The sequence below is a fragment of the Falco punctatus genome, assembly GCF_963210335.1.
Source record: "Falco punctatus genome assembly, chromosome: 2".
Taxonomy (NCBI): domain Eukaryota; kingdom Metazoa; phylum Chordata; class Aves; order Falconiformes; family Falconidae; genus Falco; species Falco punctatus.
Genome location: NC_137581.1, coordinates 86,806,614 through 86,820,602, shown reverse-complemented (window position 1 = coordinate 86,820,602; position 13,989 = coordinate 86,806,614). Strand labels below are relative to the sequence as shown.

The following is a 13,989-nucleotide window of genomic DNA, read 5'->3' as shown; positions in this document are numbered from 1 at the left end:
TAATCTTACAAACTCCTTTTTTTCTGACATTTTTTGCCCTTAATGAAAGACATTTCTTTTTTAAAAAAATAAACCTATGCACATTAATATTCACCCATAAAAAGCTCAGAGGCCTGCACAGTTGAAAAATCAGCTTTCAGTGGGTGCCTGTTAGCTGCACGAGCCTGAAGAGCTTCAATGGTTCAACACCTGCAGTGCCTATCTCTGTGTATCATGGATAAGTTGGACAGAAGCTACAGTCCCTCTAGCTGTGATCTTGCCATCTTTTAAAATCTGCAAAGTTTCAACTGGGCTTTGACTTGGTGGGTAAGCTCCAGAAAAAGCCAAAAAGTGGCAGTGATGCATTAGGTAGCAGTCTTCCCTCTAAGATGGGAGATAATTCCATAGGGGTTATCCAATTATCACAGAAGCCTGCTTTTGCTTTAGATGTGCAGGTACCTTCTCCCATTTTAAAAGCAATCAAAAACCACCAGTGCTGTGGCTACTAGGCATTTCACAACCCTGAACATGTGCTAGATTGGATATACGTGGCCAAGATATTCCTATTCCTTTAAGGTTTTGTATTTTGACTTTCACGTGTTCATGTACCATTACTAAGATGCCAAACCAACAAAAAAAAAAAAAACCACCCAAACACCCCCCTCTCCCTCTAGTTTATATCTGCTGTGCAACTGCTGTAAGAAACCGGGTTTGCATCTGCTAAAATGTCCTGAGCACAACCAGGAATCTTATCATGTTCCATTACAGGTTTTCATGACCCACATTAAGTGCTGTCCCAATACTCATCTCATTCCCTGCAAATGGCTTCAAGACTGCAAAAATCTTTCTCTCCAGCACTTCTTGAGCTATGTAGAGCTTGAGGAGGCAAGTTCCCAGGGAGGTGTCCTGATCATTTGTCATGTTTTAACGCCGGCCGGCAACCAAACACCATGCAGCACGACCCAGAGGGATGGAAAGAGGGATTGGAAAGGAATGTAAAACTCAAGGGTTGAGATAAGAACAATTTAATAGGGAAAGCAGAAGCCACGCACACAAGCAAAGCAAAGCAAGGAATTCATTCACCACTTCCCATGGGCAGGAAGGTGTTCAGCCATCCCCAGGAAAGCCGGGCTCCATCACGTGTAACGGTTACTCGGGAAGACAAACACTATAATGCCAAGGGACCCCCCTTCCTTCTTCTTCCCCCAGTTTATATACTCAGCATGACATCCCATGGTATGGAATACCTCTTTGGCTAGCTTGGGTCACCTGTCCTGGCTGTGTCCCCTCCCAGTTTCCCGTGCCCCTCCAGCCCTCTGGCTGGCAGGGCCCAGGGAACTGAAAAGGCCTTGATTTAGGATAAACATCACCCAGCAACAATAAAAACATCGGTGCATTATCAACATTGTTCTCACATCACAGCACTGTACTAGCTACCAAGAAGAAAATTAGCTCTACCCCAGCTGAAACCAGGACCCCATTGCTCCCCAGGGTGTGGAAACAAGAGCTGTGGTTGTCTTTAGAGTTTTTGCTCTCTCACTGAAGATCTTCAGTTTGCATTTGGCAACTTTTCTCTAAATGAGGTGAGATTATCAAAATGTCTTATTAGTCAAAGATTTGATTTCACGCTTTTTGATCATGAATGAGACCCTCCTCTCCATCCCAGCTTCAAGTACTGGATACTCCTGTCTCCTTCTCAGGCATCGCTGGCAAAGGGTGTGGCACCGACCACAAATTCATTAAATGACTAAGAGCAACTCAGTTCCTAAACAGCTTGTGAAAGCAATGTAGATGTTACTTGTCTTGATGTGCCCATCTTGATTACAAACATTTGACTCTGCATCTTTTACAGTGTGGATGTGAGACTTCAAGTCAAATAGAGAAGTAAGATGCTTTTACAGAAAACCACAAATAATTTCAGATAAATAAGACATTTATTTAATTATTACTCAACCTCTTGTTATACAGCATCTTACATTATTTTCTCTACTAAAAATTAAATAAGATGTTCAAATATCAATGTCATACAGTTGAGAAGGGCCAGGTCCTGACCCAAAGCAGTGGATTTTTAAATAAATTAATTGAACCTAGATTAACTTCTTATGGCATCTTGGTAAAGAATGCAGTAGTGTTAACAACACATCTCTTTTTTTCCCCCAGGAACTATGGTCAGTCAGCTTTAAAATCCTAAGATCAAAAATCGAAAGTATAAATAAAATATGATTTTGGTCTCAGAAGTAATACACACTCCATGGAAATACTCTCCTCCAGGGTGAAAAAAACGTCCTTAATCACAACACTTCCTTAAATCACTGTGTAATTGTCCACTATAGAAATGCACACAGCAGTTTTGGAGAGTTGATGCATATTGAGACAAACACCTTTAGAGCAATGAATGAGAGATCTTTAACTATGTGGCTGTCCTGTGGTTTTAGCCAGTCTTACCAACTTACAAGACGCATATGAAGTGCTGTTTTGATCCCTGTATGTGCTCTAGCTGAAACCCCAAAGCTAAGCACCTGAGTGGTGCTAACACATTGTAAGGCTACATAATGGAAATAAACCAAAGTGAAGGTATGTTGCAGTTTAAATTTCACTATAATGATTAGGCAACGCTGCATATATATAGGATTTCTGCTCCTTGATGCATGTGCCTAATGGTTATTCCCATTTATATGGTGAAACATGTTCCACAATGTACAGAATGAGTTCACATGTGGGTTGGGTGGGGTTTTTTCAAGTTTCAGTGTTTACTACTTTCTTGCTAAATTGCTTCATTTAGCAATGAGCACACATTTTTCTACTGGCTGTCCATTGGAAATAAGACCCTACAGGAATCCACCAGCCTCTTTGCAGAAACCATTGCAAAGCCAAACTAACACAGATGTGATCAGACATCTATTTTACCTAACCTTTCAGAAAAAAAAAAACATGGAAATCATTTGTTAACTTAGATATTTTTGAAAAAAATAGTTTTTCCTTAACATTTCCTTAGCAAACATAGAAAATTTGGTGAAAGAATACAAAATAGAATCCAGTTGTTATGTAACATTTGATTTAATTTTTATAGCTTTTATTTTCAGAAAATATATTGAACACTAGGAGCAAGACAAGCAGATACTTTTGGATATTTTCAACAGCAGCTAAAAACTGAGGGTGTCCACAGATATTTTTTTTTTTTTTATCAACATTTAGAAAATGAATCTTTTTTTACAGATTTTGAAATAATACATGTTCTTGCATTGTTTGTAACAGGTGGTTCTGCTAATCTAACGTGTCGAGCTTTCTTTGGATATAGTGGAGATGTCAGTCCTTTAATCTACTGGATGAAAGGGGAGAAGTTTATTGAAGATTTGGATGATAGTAGAGTCTGGGAAAGTGACATCAGGTAAAATAAAAAGCTTTTTTTTTTTCAGTCAGTATCTTTTTTTGATAGCTAATGTATTAGTTGTTATCACAGACTAACTCAGGGAACACTTTGGGTCTGATCCCTGGTTTGCAACATCCATTCTTTACTTTTTCAACTCCACCAGCAGAGAACAGAAAAATCTATGCCTCAGCCAGATCTGATGTCAGAGAGCTGCAAAGACAGAATAGCTGTCTGACAAGTACCATAGGGTTAAAATTACTGGAATTTGCACAGTGACTTTTTCAAACTGTGGTGATCTACAATAGCAACCTTTAAGACAGTTAAGAAGATGAAATAAAGAAAAATAAATACATCAAGAAAAACAGCTCAAAGACTTTTAAAACATGGAGCCTTAAATAAATGCTGAAGCCTGGCTTCTCTTTTGGTATGTTTTGATTTCTTTACTTCAAAAAAAGAAAAGAAAAAATAAGAGTTTTCTGGGATGTTATCTGGCCTGTGAGAGCCAAGCATCCTGTTATGTGGGCTACTTATATCTGCTGAAATACTCGTTTTAGAGCGGATCTGGCAATTTGTGTCATGTACTTCTACCACTCCTAAAAGTGCTGCCTTATTTGGAAATTAAGAAAAAAGTGAGTTTGTAAAGAGAATTACATGCTTGACATAGTCTACCAATTCCTATCCAATGTGAAGTATCTACTGGGGTCTGAAGAGATTGCTTTTTAATTTGTGATTCTGGACGCGTGTATATCACTGTGTATATGCATCATGGACAAACCCAGAAATGAATGCATATCTAAATGTGTGTTACAAAGGAAGCTAAATAATCACAGATGTGTTATTCACAGTGATTGTCTATAATAGAACAAAATGAGCTTATTTACACTTCACCTCTTACATAAGGGTTTACTATCTCATCAAAAAACACGAAGTCACAGTCATTTTTAGCTAAAGCTTGGAATTCAGTGTAATCAAAGTAACAGAAACAATGCCTTTAACAAAACCAAGAAGGCCATATTGACATTCAAGGTTATGACCCCCAGATACAGGCAAAATGGAAGCGTATTTCACCCCGGTGTACTTCAAGTTTATTCTATAAAGACCAACACACTCAATGGCACGTGACAAGCAGATCAGCTGTATTCCGCATCTAAAACTTTTCCTAAGCCCTTCAGCCAGAAACTTGCTTTTTACTATTTACCTTATAAATAATAGATAGCATTCTGAAGGCTGCCAAGAAAGTGACAAGAGCCTTGCTACAACTTTCTCGTTTTGTGGAAGGAGGAGCAGAAAGGCTAGTTTCCACTTCCTCAAGTGTGACATGAGGGCACAGCCTGCCATTTGCTTTCCTGGGTTCCTAAAACCACTGATGGGCTTGCTAAGAGGGAAAGAAAGCAATGCAAAGACAGGTGGAACCTTACACAGGAGGTCTTTTATTTTATCTATGATCTGTATGAACAATTGGCATCTGGTATAGAAGTTCTTTCTACTGATTTCCAATACATAGCCAAATTCTATAATATATTCTAGAAATAATTTTTTAGACCATGGCATGAACACAATGTTTCTGAGTGTCATATTAAAAAGCATCAGAAAGTGCACAAATAGTGTGTTTGGCCCAGACTCCTAGTGGATCCTAAACGCCAAAATAACTGTTTTCACTTTTCTCTCTTCTAAAATTTAAGACTTCAGATACTGTTCACATACTACTGATCAGAGTCTCCACCAGATTGTGCAATGATATACTATCAGTGTGCACATCATTTTGCTTAAAGAAAACAATAAACTGGAGTTTTCATTAACATTTAAAAAGCCAAACCTCCCCATTAGAAGTGAGGAAGAAAAAGGCATGATAAAATTAAATTAAGATTACATCAAACCATAGCCAAATTTGAAGCCAGAGTTGTGAATTGTAGGTAGCATTATTATGTCATGGTTATCTAATGCTCCACTGCGATGCAAGCAGAATAGCAGCAATGTTTGTTTGTTTGTTTGTTTGTTTCCTCAGGGTTCTCAAGGAACATCTTGGGGAACAGGAGGTTTCCATCTCATTGATTCTTGATTCTGTGGAAGAGACAGACCTGGGGAATTACTCGTGCTATGTTGAGAATGGAAACGGACGCCGGCATGCCAGTATTCTTCTCCATAAAAGGGGTAAATATGCAGCTTTTCTCCATGAAATGGTACAACATAGGGGTGGTCAGTTTGTAGAACTTGCTTTTGACGTAAGCATGAATTTTGGCTTCCTGAGATATTTCTAGTCAATTATTCTTTTTCCCCAGGCATTTTCACAATTGTCACAATAAAACAGAAAGGTTCTTGTTAATTACCTCTGTCGCTGGAAAAAATACAGTAACACCTTTCAATTATATTTATATGAAAGATGCATTTAATAATTCATTAACTTTATAACTAGTAAAGGCGCTCAATAGAGGAAAAATAGTAGGAAGCTACAGGTAGTACAACTGCCATAATTTTCTCTAAGAAATAAAATAAAATATCAGAAAAGCCAACAAAAATATATTCCACTTCTATCAGAAATGCCACCTAAACCCCACGCCAGGGGAATTCCTGCATAGCCTGACTGTGGTTATCTTTATTCTAACACATTTGTTTAACACCAACATTTCTGAAGTGAAGCATATGGCAGAAACTTTTAAGGACCTTCCTGTTTCTGCTCACCACTCACATGCCATGATTCCAACCTGCCTAATGGCCACAGCCATCTCCCACAGAGATAATTACAGAGAGGTGAAGAATGTCTTGCAAAGTGAGGTTCCCAGATCCACTTTGTTCACTTTACCTCCCAGAGAGCGCTCCACATGCCTGGGCTTGATGGTCCCCACCCTCATGCAGCATCCTGCTGGTTTAAGAGAGCAAAGAATAATCAGGAGCATCGTTTGCACTTTGCTGTCATTACTGTGCTTTTTTTAGGATGTTTGTAAAGGTGAGCAAGCCAGGTTATTACTGTGGTGCTGAACTACTTGTGGGATCTCAATTTATACCAAAGCGGTGATGTCTTCCCTAGTTTTAGTCTTATAGCATGCAAAATCTGTTTAAGTTTAAAAGGAAGCCATAAATCAAGACAGTAAGAGTCATTTATTTAAATGCATTTTTGTGTACCTCAAACCAATTGAATAGAACTAATTTGAATACATTTTTCTGAACTCTTGTCATTGCCATGCAGATGTAAATAACCAGATATTCTGCTTAGCCTGGCATTTGTCATATTGTCTTGAATTTACTGAAATGGGAAATTATTAAGTAATTGAACCTCAACAGTTTACCAGCTAGTAGTCTTATACTCCTAATTCAGAGACATTTGAACACAGAGAAAGAGCTTTACCCCACAAACACTGATATCCCATAGCCTGTCTTTCATAATGAAGTCAGTGCATGGAACACTAAAAATAAAGATTTATTAAGGCTTAAATTACCCCAAAACCAATACTTAATTAACTGACACATGTTAAGTCACATGCTGCTGGTAAGTTCTTTTTTCCCCCTTTACAAGCAGTAGCTCCAAGACTGATAACGCATAAGTCTTTCCTGTTCTGTGACAACCAGCTTTTTAATCTAACAGTGTGTATCCATGTATTTTGCAAGGGTCTACTTTTCTTGCTTCCTTTCTTGGAGAAATCAGTATGTCAAACACACCACAGTACGTGGCCTCATGATGACATGCATAAGTGGAAGTAATCTCAATATTTAATTACTCTTATAAATAGTAAAAAAATGAAAATAACAAAAACTCCCCCAAATATTTTTTCCTCTTTAAGTAAGGCTGAATATGAAATTGTGATTTGGAAACAAATTCTGTTGTGCCCTCACAAAGCAAAAAGTACCTGATACAAACCTTCTACATGCTTTGTATGTTGACAACTGTTTCAGTGAAATGATAGATTAACCATGACAGATAAAAAATTTGAGCTAGTCTCGCAAGTCTCCTAGGAAGAGGAGCTTTGCACTGCTTGCTTAGTCGCCTGTATATCACCATGACAACTTTTCGTTTTGGGTTTCCTTGTTTAGATCCACGTTTAATCTCTGCTAGGTATGAGTTAGTTGTTTATTAACTTCTGATTATTGGCTTACTTAGAACAATTGGGACCTAATAAGTAGGTAAATGTGCTTCCTGAACAGCAAGGCATTCGCAGAGGTGTTAGTTTCAGCTGGTTTTCTAGTGAGCTTTTTTTCCAGCAGTATAAGCCAACAAAAATACTGAATCTGGAATGTTCACTGGATACTTGAAAAAGAAATTCCAATCCCTCTTAAATTTCTTATGTGGTACATTATCACCAGGATCAGAAGGGACAGGAGAAAAGAAAGCTGTTACTGAACAGAGCATTCCTGGGAAATGAGGTATTTAGGGCTAAAAGCTGCAGTGGGGATTCAGGTACAAAATTCAAGCCTTTCAAACAGCCTTGCAACTGCTGCTTCACCCTGGTCAATATGTTCTCTCAAAATTCAAGCTTCCAGGGGGAGCTTTTGGATATGCCTGCAATTACATGGGTCCTGAAAGGGCAAGAAGTTCAGAGTCTATATCACCAGCAAAAACCTGGATGCATCTTGCTCACTCTTCCCACTGGTCAGCCCAGCAGGGACACACATTCACCTCACAGAAAACACAAGCTGGGCCCACCTTATAGTGGTCCCCAACACAAACCAGCACCTGGCACAGCCAGCCAGGGAGAAAGCCTCTCCTCGTTCCCTGACATGGCGCTGGAATGGAAACCTGGAGCCTCCCCTTTCCAGAGAGGCATTTCAGGAGGGGAGAAGAACGCAGCTCCCCCAGATTCCAACACCACTGCTGCAGGAGAAGCAAACCCAGCTTGGGCATCCAGCACCAGGAGAAAGCTGGGGCCCCTGGCACCTCCCTCTAGCCCAGATGCCAGCCCTCTGCATCTCAAGGAGCTGAGCCCCCATTTTCTCCTGAGCTGCTTTTACTTTCTGACTGCCAGTGGAGAAAACTTATGATCTATGGTTTTGTGCTTGAGACTCCCAACTTTCCTCAGATGCTGTGCATAGGGAGAGCATTTAGCTCAAAGCTAAAGGCAATAAAATATTTTAAGCATGAAAATACCATTGCTGTTTCCTTTTCTGGTCCATTTCTACTAAAATTTGTCTAAAAATAATCAGAAAAAAGAGAGGGATCAAGAACCAGGACATCTAACTTCTCTTCCTCCAGCTGTTGGTCAAATGTCTATCACCTTTATCAATAATCAAGTTCTTTTCTCTTTTGTGTGAGGAAAAACAGTTAAATCTACATGTTATAATCTAAGGCTGATTTTGTTACGTATCAGTGATAGCTGTCATAGACCATCCATAGCAGTTACAGGTTAATCTGCAGCCAGGTAGAGGAACCTTCAAGAAATTAATTTTCATAGTGGTACTGACAGCAGCTCAGCGCAAATTTATTAATGACAGACCACATATTGCAGATGATATAAGGGGTGGATAACACACTATAATTCTATTTTTTTCACAGGTTTCTAATTCAAGAAGACAAGACCATAGTCTATCAATGTAGTAGATAAAATGTAACGTATAAGGAGATAGAATGCTCTTCTAAAATGTTTTGTATTGAAAAGTATAACTTTCATGCTGGATCAAAGCCTTCATAGCCTCATTTAATCATAGACTATGTTGGAAATGCAGATTATTATCTAATTATGTGATTATTTTTGTGGAAATTCTTGTCTGAATGTTCACAACTGAAACTCTAAAGCAAAATAATATCAAATTCTATCTTGGCATCATTTATTTTGATGTTATTGGTATTATTTAAAATTTTAATAATATACCTGTATTTTTCATGGGACAGACACCAGAATTAAAAGTTGGTAATATAATTTATGCATTTTTTTCAAAGTATCTCTTTCCCTTTCTTCCCATATTCTCAGTGCTGTCTAATTTCCTGTCCTGGGCCTCTTCTATGTTTGGGGTTTGTTTTCCTCTATCATAGGTGTTCTCAGTGGGCATATATGAGTCTTGTTGACTATAAGCTAACGAGACATGGTTAAAAAAACTTTTTTTCCTGTTGGGGCAAAAAAAAGACTTTCAATGAAATAAATTGTTTAAAGGAAGAGATTTTTTTTTCTGTCTGAAATTGCCCATGAGAATATAGGTTTGAAAAAGAAACAAGATAATATATTCTACAGAAAATGCATCATAAGGAAACCTATGAATAGTTAGGCATACTTTAAACTCATCATTTATTAATGTATAAACATAATATTAATATTTCCTGTATGAAATAATAGCAAATTCTGAACAGCAAGTAAATCAGAATTTTCTTCGTATGGTTATTAATGATAATGGAATTGCTGACGAGTGCCTTAAATTACAGTGTCATTCACATAGTGTAGATCTGGTTTATTACTTAAGGACTTGAATATGTTAAAGTTTTGATCTCATGATCATTTTTAGTCACTAGGACATGATTTAACACAGTGGTAGTGATGAGTGACAATTAAGACTTAAAAGAGAAAGGAAATCAGTTCTTTTCTAACCTTTGCAAAGAACCAGCAGGTGTTATACCTCCCTTTGCCATAAAGCTTCAGGATGTTTTTGAAATTTCTGAATGGGAGCTCATCATGTATGCAATGAGTTTTATATTTCAACTGCTTTTAATTGGTCCTAATTACTTGAACATTCCAGCAAATCTCTCTGAATCTCAGTGGAAGCAAAACTGTTGTAAAACTCTGACCCATTTGGTCAGTTAAGATCTTACACAGGCACATCTTCCAGTGTATAAAGCATTCCATTTTTATTTTGCACTACAGGAAAAGCTTTTCCAAGTTCCTCATCAGGTTTTAGAATTAGAATTGAAATTCGATTTTATTTGATTTGATGGTAATTTATTTTTCACCCCCCTATGGCCACTGAAGAAGCCTTCAGGTTTTCATTGTGCTGGGCAGTGTAAAGGTTCAGTCGTCCAAGAGGTTCGTGACACAGGGTCAAAAGTCAAATAACACTTCCCTTCCTGTACCAAACCTAACTCTAAGTGACTGTTCTTTTTACACTCAGTTGCATCTAAAATCATTAAATTGGTAGAATATTAAACACTAGTGCCTGACAGAAACTCTTCATGAGACCTTCACCAGTAAGGTTTTTCTCATCCTTTAAAAATTGGACTAAGACATCTCCAGTAGAAAGGCTACTCAAATCATTTAGCATGTGCCTAAATCTAATTTTCCTCCAACAAATCTAACTTTCCTCTGACAAAACATCAAAAAAGTTGGTTTGTTTAACAGATTTCTTTCTAAAACAGCTTGTGTACTACTTTTATCATAGTTCTTCTCTTTATATAATGTCTAAGTGCAATTCTAACCTTGATTGGCAAGGATGAAAATATTTTAAAATAAAATGTCACAAATTGTTCCCATAATCAATGCAGAGCTAAATTATTCATTAATGCTATCCTCAGAAAAAGTGTAAACAGTATGTTTTATGATCTTACATCCTTAGAACTTGGTACTCCATTTTTCCCCACATTTATCACCTCCCAGAGCTTCTTACATTCATTTCTTTCAGAAGATCTAAAAGAAGTAATTGTGTGGGCTGTCTGATTTCTGTAGTGCAATAAGCAAATAGAAGCTCTCTTAATCAGTAAGGTTTTAAGTCATATACAATTCATTTATTTGGGGAAGCTAACCAGAGATTAATGCAATTCCTCACCATGACACTTTCTTCCTTCAACCTGAAGTATAAACTGCCTTTAAAATGCAGTGTTGTGTATTTAAATATAGTAAACCAGTAACATTGCAGCATCTATGTTTTTTTCAACCTTATCCTCTTTTGAGCTAACATACTGTTGGAGATAGTCAGTGTAATTATTCTCCTGCTGGGAACAGGTATCCTGTACTTCTCAGAAGAAATAAAAATGTTATCAGTAAGAGTATACTTCTATTATAATAATTTACTGTTTCTATTCTAATAACACTGGAAATCCAACAGCACCAAGGCTCAGATACTCTGCCTGCCATACTAATGAATAGATTAACAAGATCTCTGTCTTGTATTTGCACACTTATATACATATAATCCCAAACCAAACTAGGTCTTTTTCTTATATCGGTTAGGAATATATTGATCTAAAAATAAAGTGAGGTAACTTGGTTGCAATAGATCTAATAAATAAAATGAAACTACTGCATTGAAAACCATTTCAAAAACTGTAACTAAATTTAGCCACCCTAAGTCAACTCTGCAGATATCTACAGGCATGCGTGGCCTATGCTGGCAGAAAGCATATAATTTATGCTAAGAATCGATTTCATAATCAAGCTAAGGAACCTCCCAAACCTGTTTCTACTGGTATCAGTATTGTTGTCCTACAATATCCATCAGTCATTATTCACAACAGTATCCATAAAGCCATCTAGGTACCTTAAAAACAAACAGATTTTGTTTGGCACATTGAAACAAACAAACAAAAAGTCTCAAAAAGTAAAGAATAGATTTTATATGTAGAGAGATGCATATCTGATGTGCATATGCTGTATAAAGCTGTGGTTCCATATGCTATACCTCAAAAAGATAAATTGTTTTACAGCCATGCCATAATGAATACTGTATTAAGTTGGGGGGAGGGGAGGGGGAGGGCGGGAGAAGAGAGAAAAAGCACATACTTCTCCATTTTTAAACTGCTAGTATGGGTTTCTCTCTTCCTAACCTAAACTCTGTATACTGTTTACTGCTAATGTCTGAAATGAGAATCAGACGAGTACTCCTGTGCTAGCCAGCCTCCCTCTTCCGTCAGAAGAAACACACCCATTTATAACCAAAGCTGCATGTTTTCACACATCAGTCTTGCAGTGGTTGTCACTATTTGCTTTCTTTACCTTGTCTCAGGGGTTATCACAAAAGTTTTATCATTGCCTTCAACTGCTCCCCTTCCAAATTATATTAATTACCTTTTTGTTTCATTTAATAATTGAAGTCTATGAAAATGTACCTAGACAAATTGAGAACTCTTTCTAACCAAATCTTGTAGCTTTGTGAGTGAAATTGCCCAAGATAAGCAGAGAACGGAAATGAGTTTAGATCACAAAGTTGCAAAACTGTATGTATGTACTAACCTGAAGTTCTGTGAATAATCCTGTTGACTTTGGAGGGATTACTTATAGTCCATGAAGTTAAGCAATCTGCCTAAGTGATTGCAAAATTGAAACCTTAGATAGACTGTAATTGGATTTTGAAAAAGGATCAGAAATTGGATACACAGCTATAAACCACATGCCCTTAAAGAGGTATAAATCACCAAAAAAATCACTTTTTTTTTAAGCTTATATATATGTGGACTAATGAATAGAATAAGATTCATTTCAAATTATCACTGATCATTAAATGTAAAGTCCTTGAAGCATGTCATATAAATGAAAAGATATGAATCTTGGAAGGCATCCTTTTATTTACTTTCTTGTTACAACTCCAGCTACAATAAGTGAATTACTTGCATGACACAGTGAAAGGAATTTAATAAAATATTAAAGTCAGGTGAAGATCAAAGATATATCCTTTAAATGTGTCTAATAATTAGGACAGAATCATATAAAATAAGTGCACTTATTACCAGTCATATTGTGCCGGATATTTGGAAAGCATGCCTACTTTATTTTAATTAGCCATCTCTTTCTCTTGGTTGCTTGGCCAAAGCCTCGTGATAAGGGAAAAAAAATTGTAGCCATTGGTCAAAATGCTTGTAACAAATCTTGTTTTAAATTGAAGCTATTTATTCAGAAACCATTCTACTACTGCTGCAGTAATCAATGTGTTTTCCCTTGGAGTTGAACTGTTCCTGTGCTACTGGAGGACTATTGTTAATTGCCTGTAACTAAATGATTTCTGTGCTTCTGGATGTAACTCCCTGGCACCAGCTCATTTGTTGGGTTTAACAGAATGCCTGTCCCCCTAGGGGTTAGCCGAGTAATTTTCCTCTGCTACTTTCTACACTCAGTCTCAGCTCCTTAAGGAGGGCCAGATCTGTAATTTGAGCACTGTAACACAGAGGCTAAATAGATTTCAAAAGCTTTGCACTTTTTGTCTCTCCTCTCTGATGTGGAATTGTGCTGAAATTGAATCTTTTTAGTGCATAGCCAACTAGAGAAAACTTGAATTTCAGCAGGAGAAACAGATCACACTTCAAAGGGACTGTAATGCCTGCTGCAGCACACTGTGCTCAAATTGCAGTGCAAAAGGCAGAATAAAACATGAGGAAAAAATGTTATTTTGAAGGTAACCTTACACTCTAACCTTGCTGTTTTACTTTAATTTAGCCTGAACAGTCACTACTTCATTGCTGATATGGTTGATATACTCATCGCCAACATGACTGGCGTTCACAGAGCACCTTCCAGGAGTACCCTCTCCTATGACAGAGTCAGAAGCACCCTCCTCAATTCACATTGTGAAAACCAAACCACAGAAAATGGCTTCAGTCACCTGAGGGTACAACAGCAGAGGCAGGACTGAACCTTCTCCTCCTCACATCTCCAGCTCAGCACAGCCCTGGGTGATGCTGCTCACAAAATACCTGTGGCAGCCCAAAGCCAGCCAGTGCCCCCTTAGCATGGTTTAGCATTCTGCAAAAACACTAACTCAAGGTCTGAAAACAATCAGCTTGGTGTGGTGTTATGCCCAGG

The 13,989-nt window shown here is 37.6% G+C and overlaps 1 protein-coding gene across 1 annotated transcript in view; it reads left to right on the top strand.

The window, feature by feature from the left end:
- IL1RAPL1 (interleukin 1 receptor accessory protein like 1) overlaps nucleotides 1-13,989 on the top strand; it is a 777,597-nt gene that overhangs the window by 742,306 nt on the left and 21,302 nt on the right. The window contains exons 7-8 of the mRNA XM_080377620.1: nucleotides 3,235-3,367; nucleotides 5,355-5,500. Coding sequence (XP_080233746.1) covers nucleotides 3,235-3,367; nucleotides 5,355-5,500 — 279 coding nt within the window. The remainder of the gene's footprint in view (nucleotides 1-3,234; nucleotides 3,368-5,354; nucleotides 5,501-13,989) is intronic.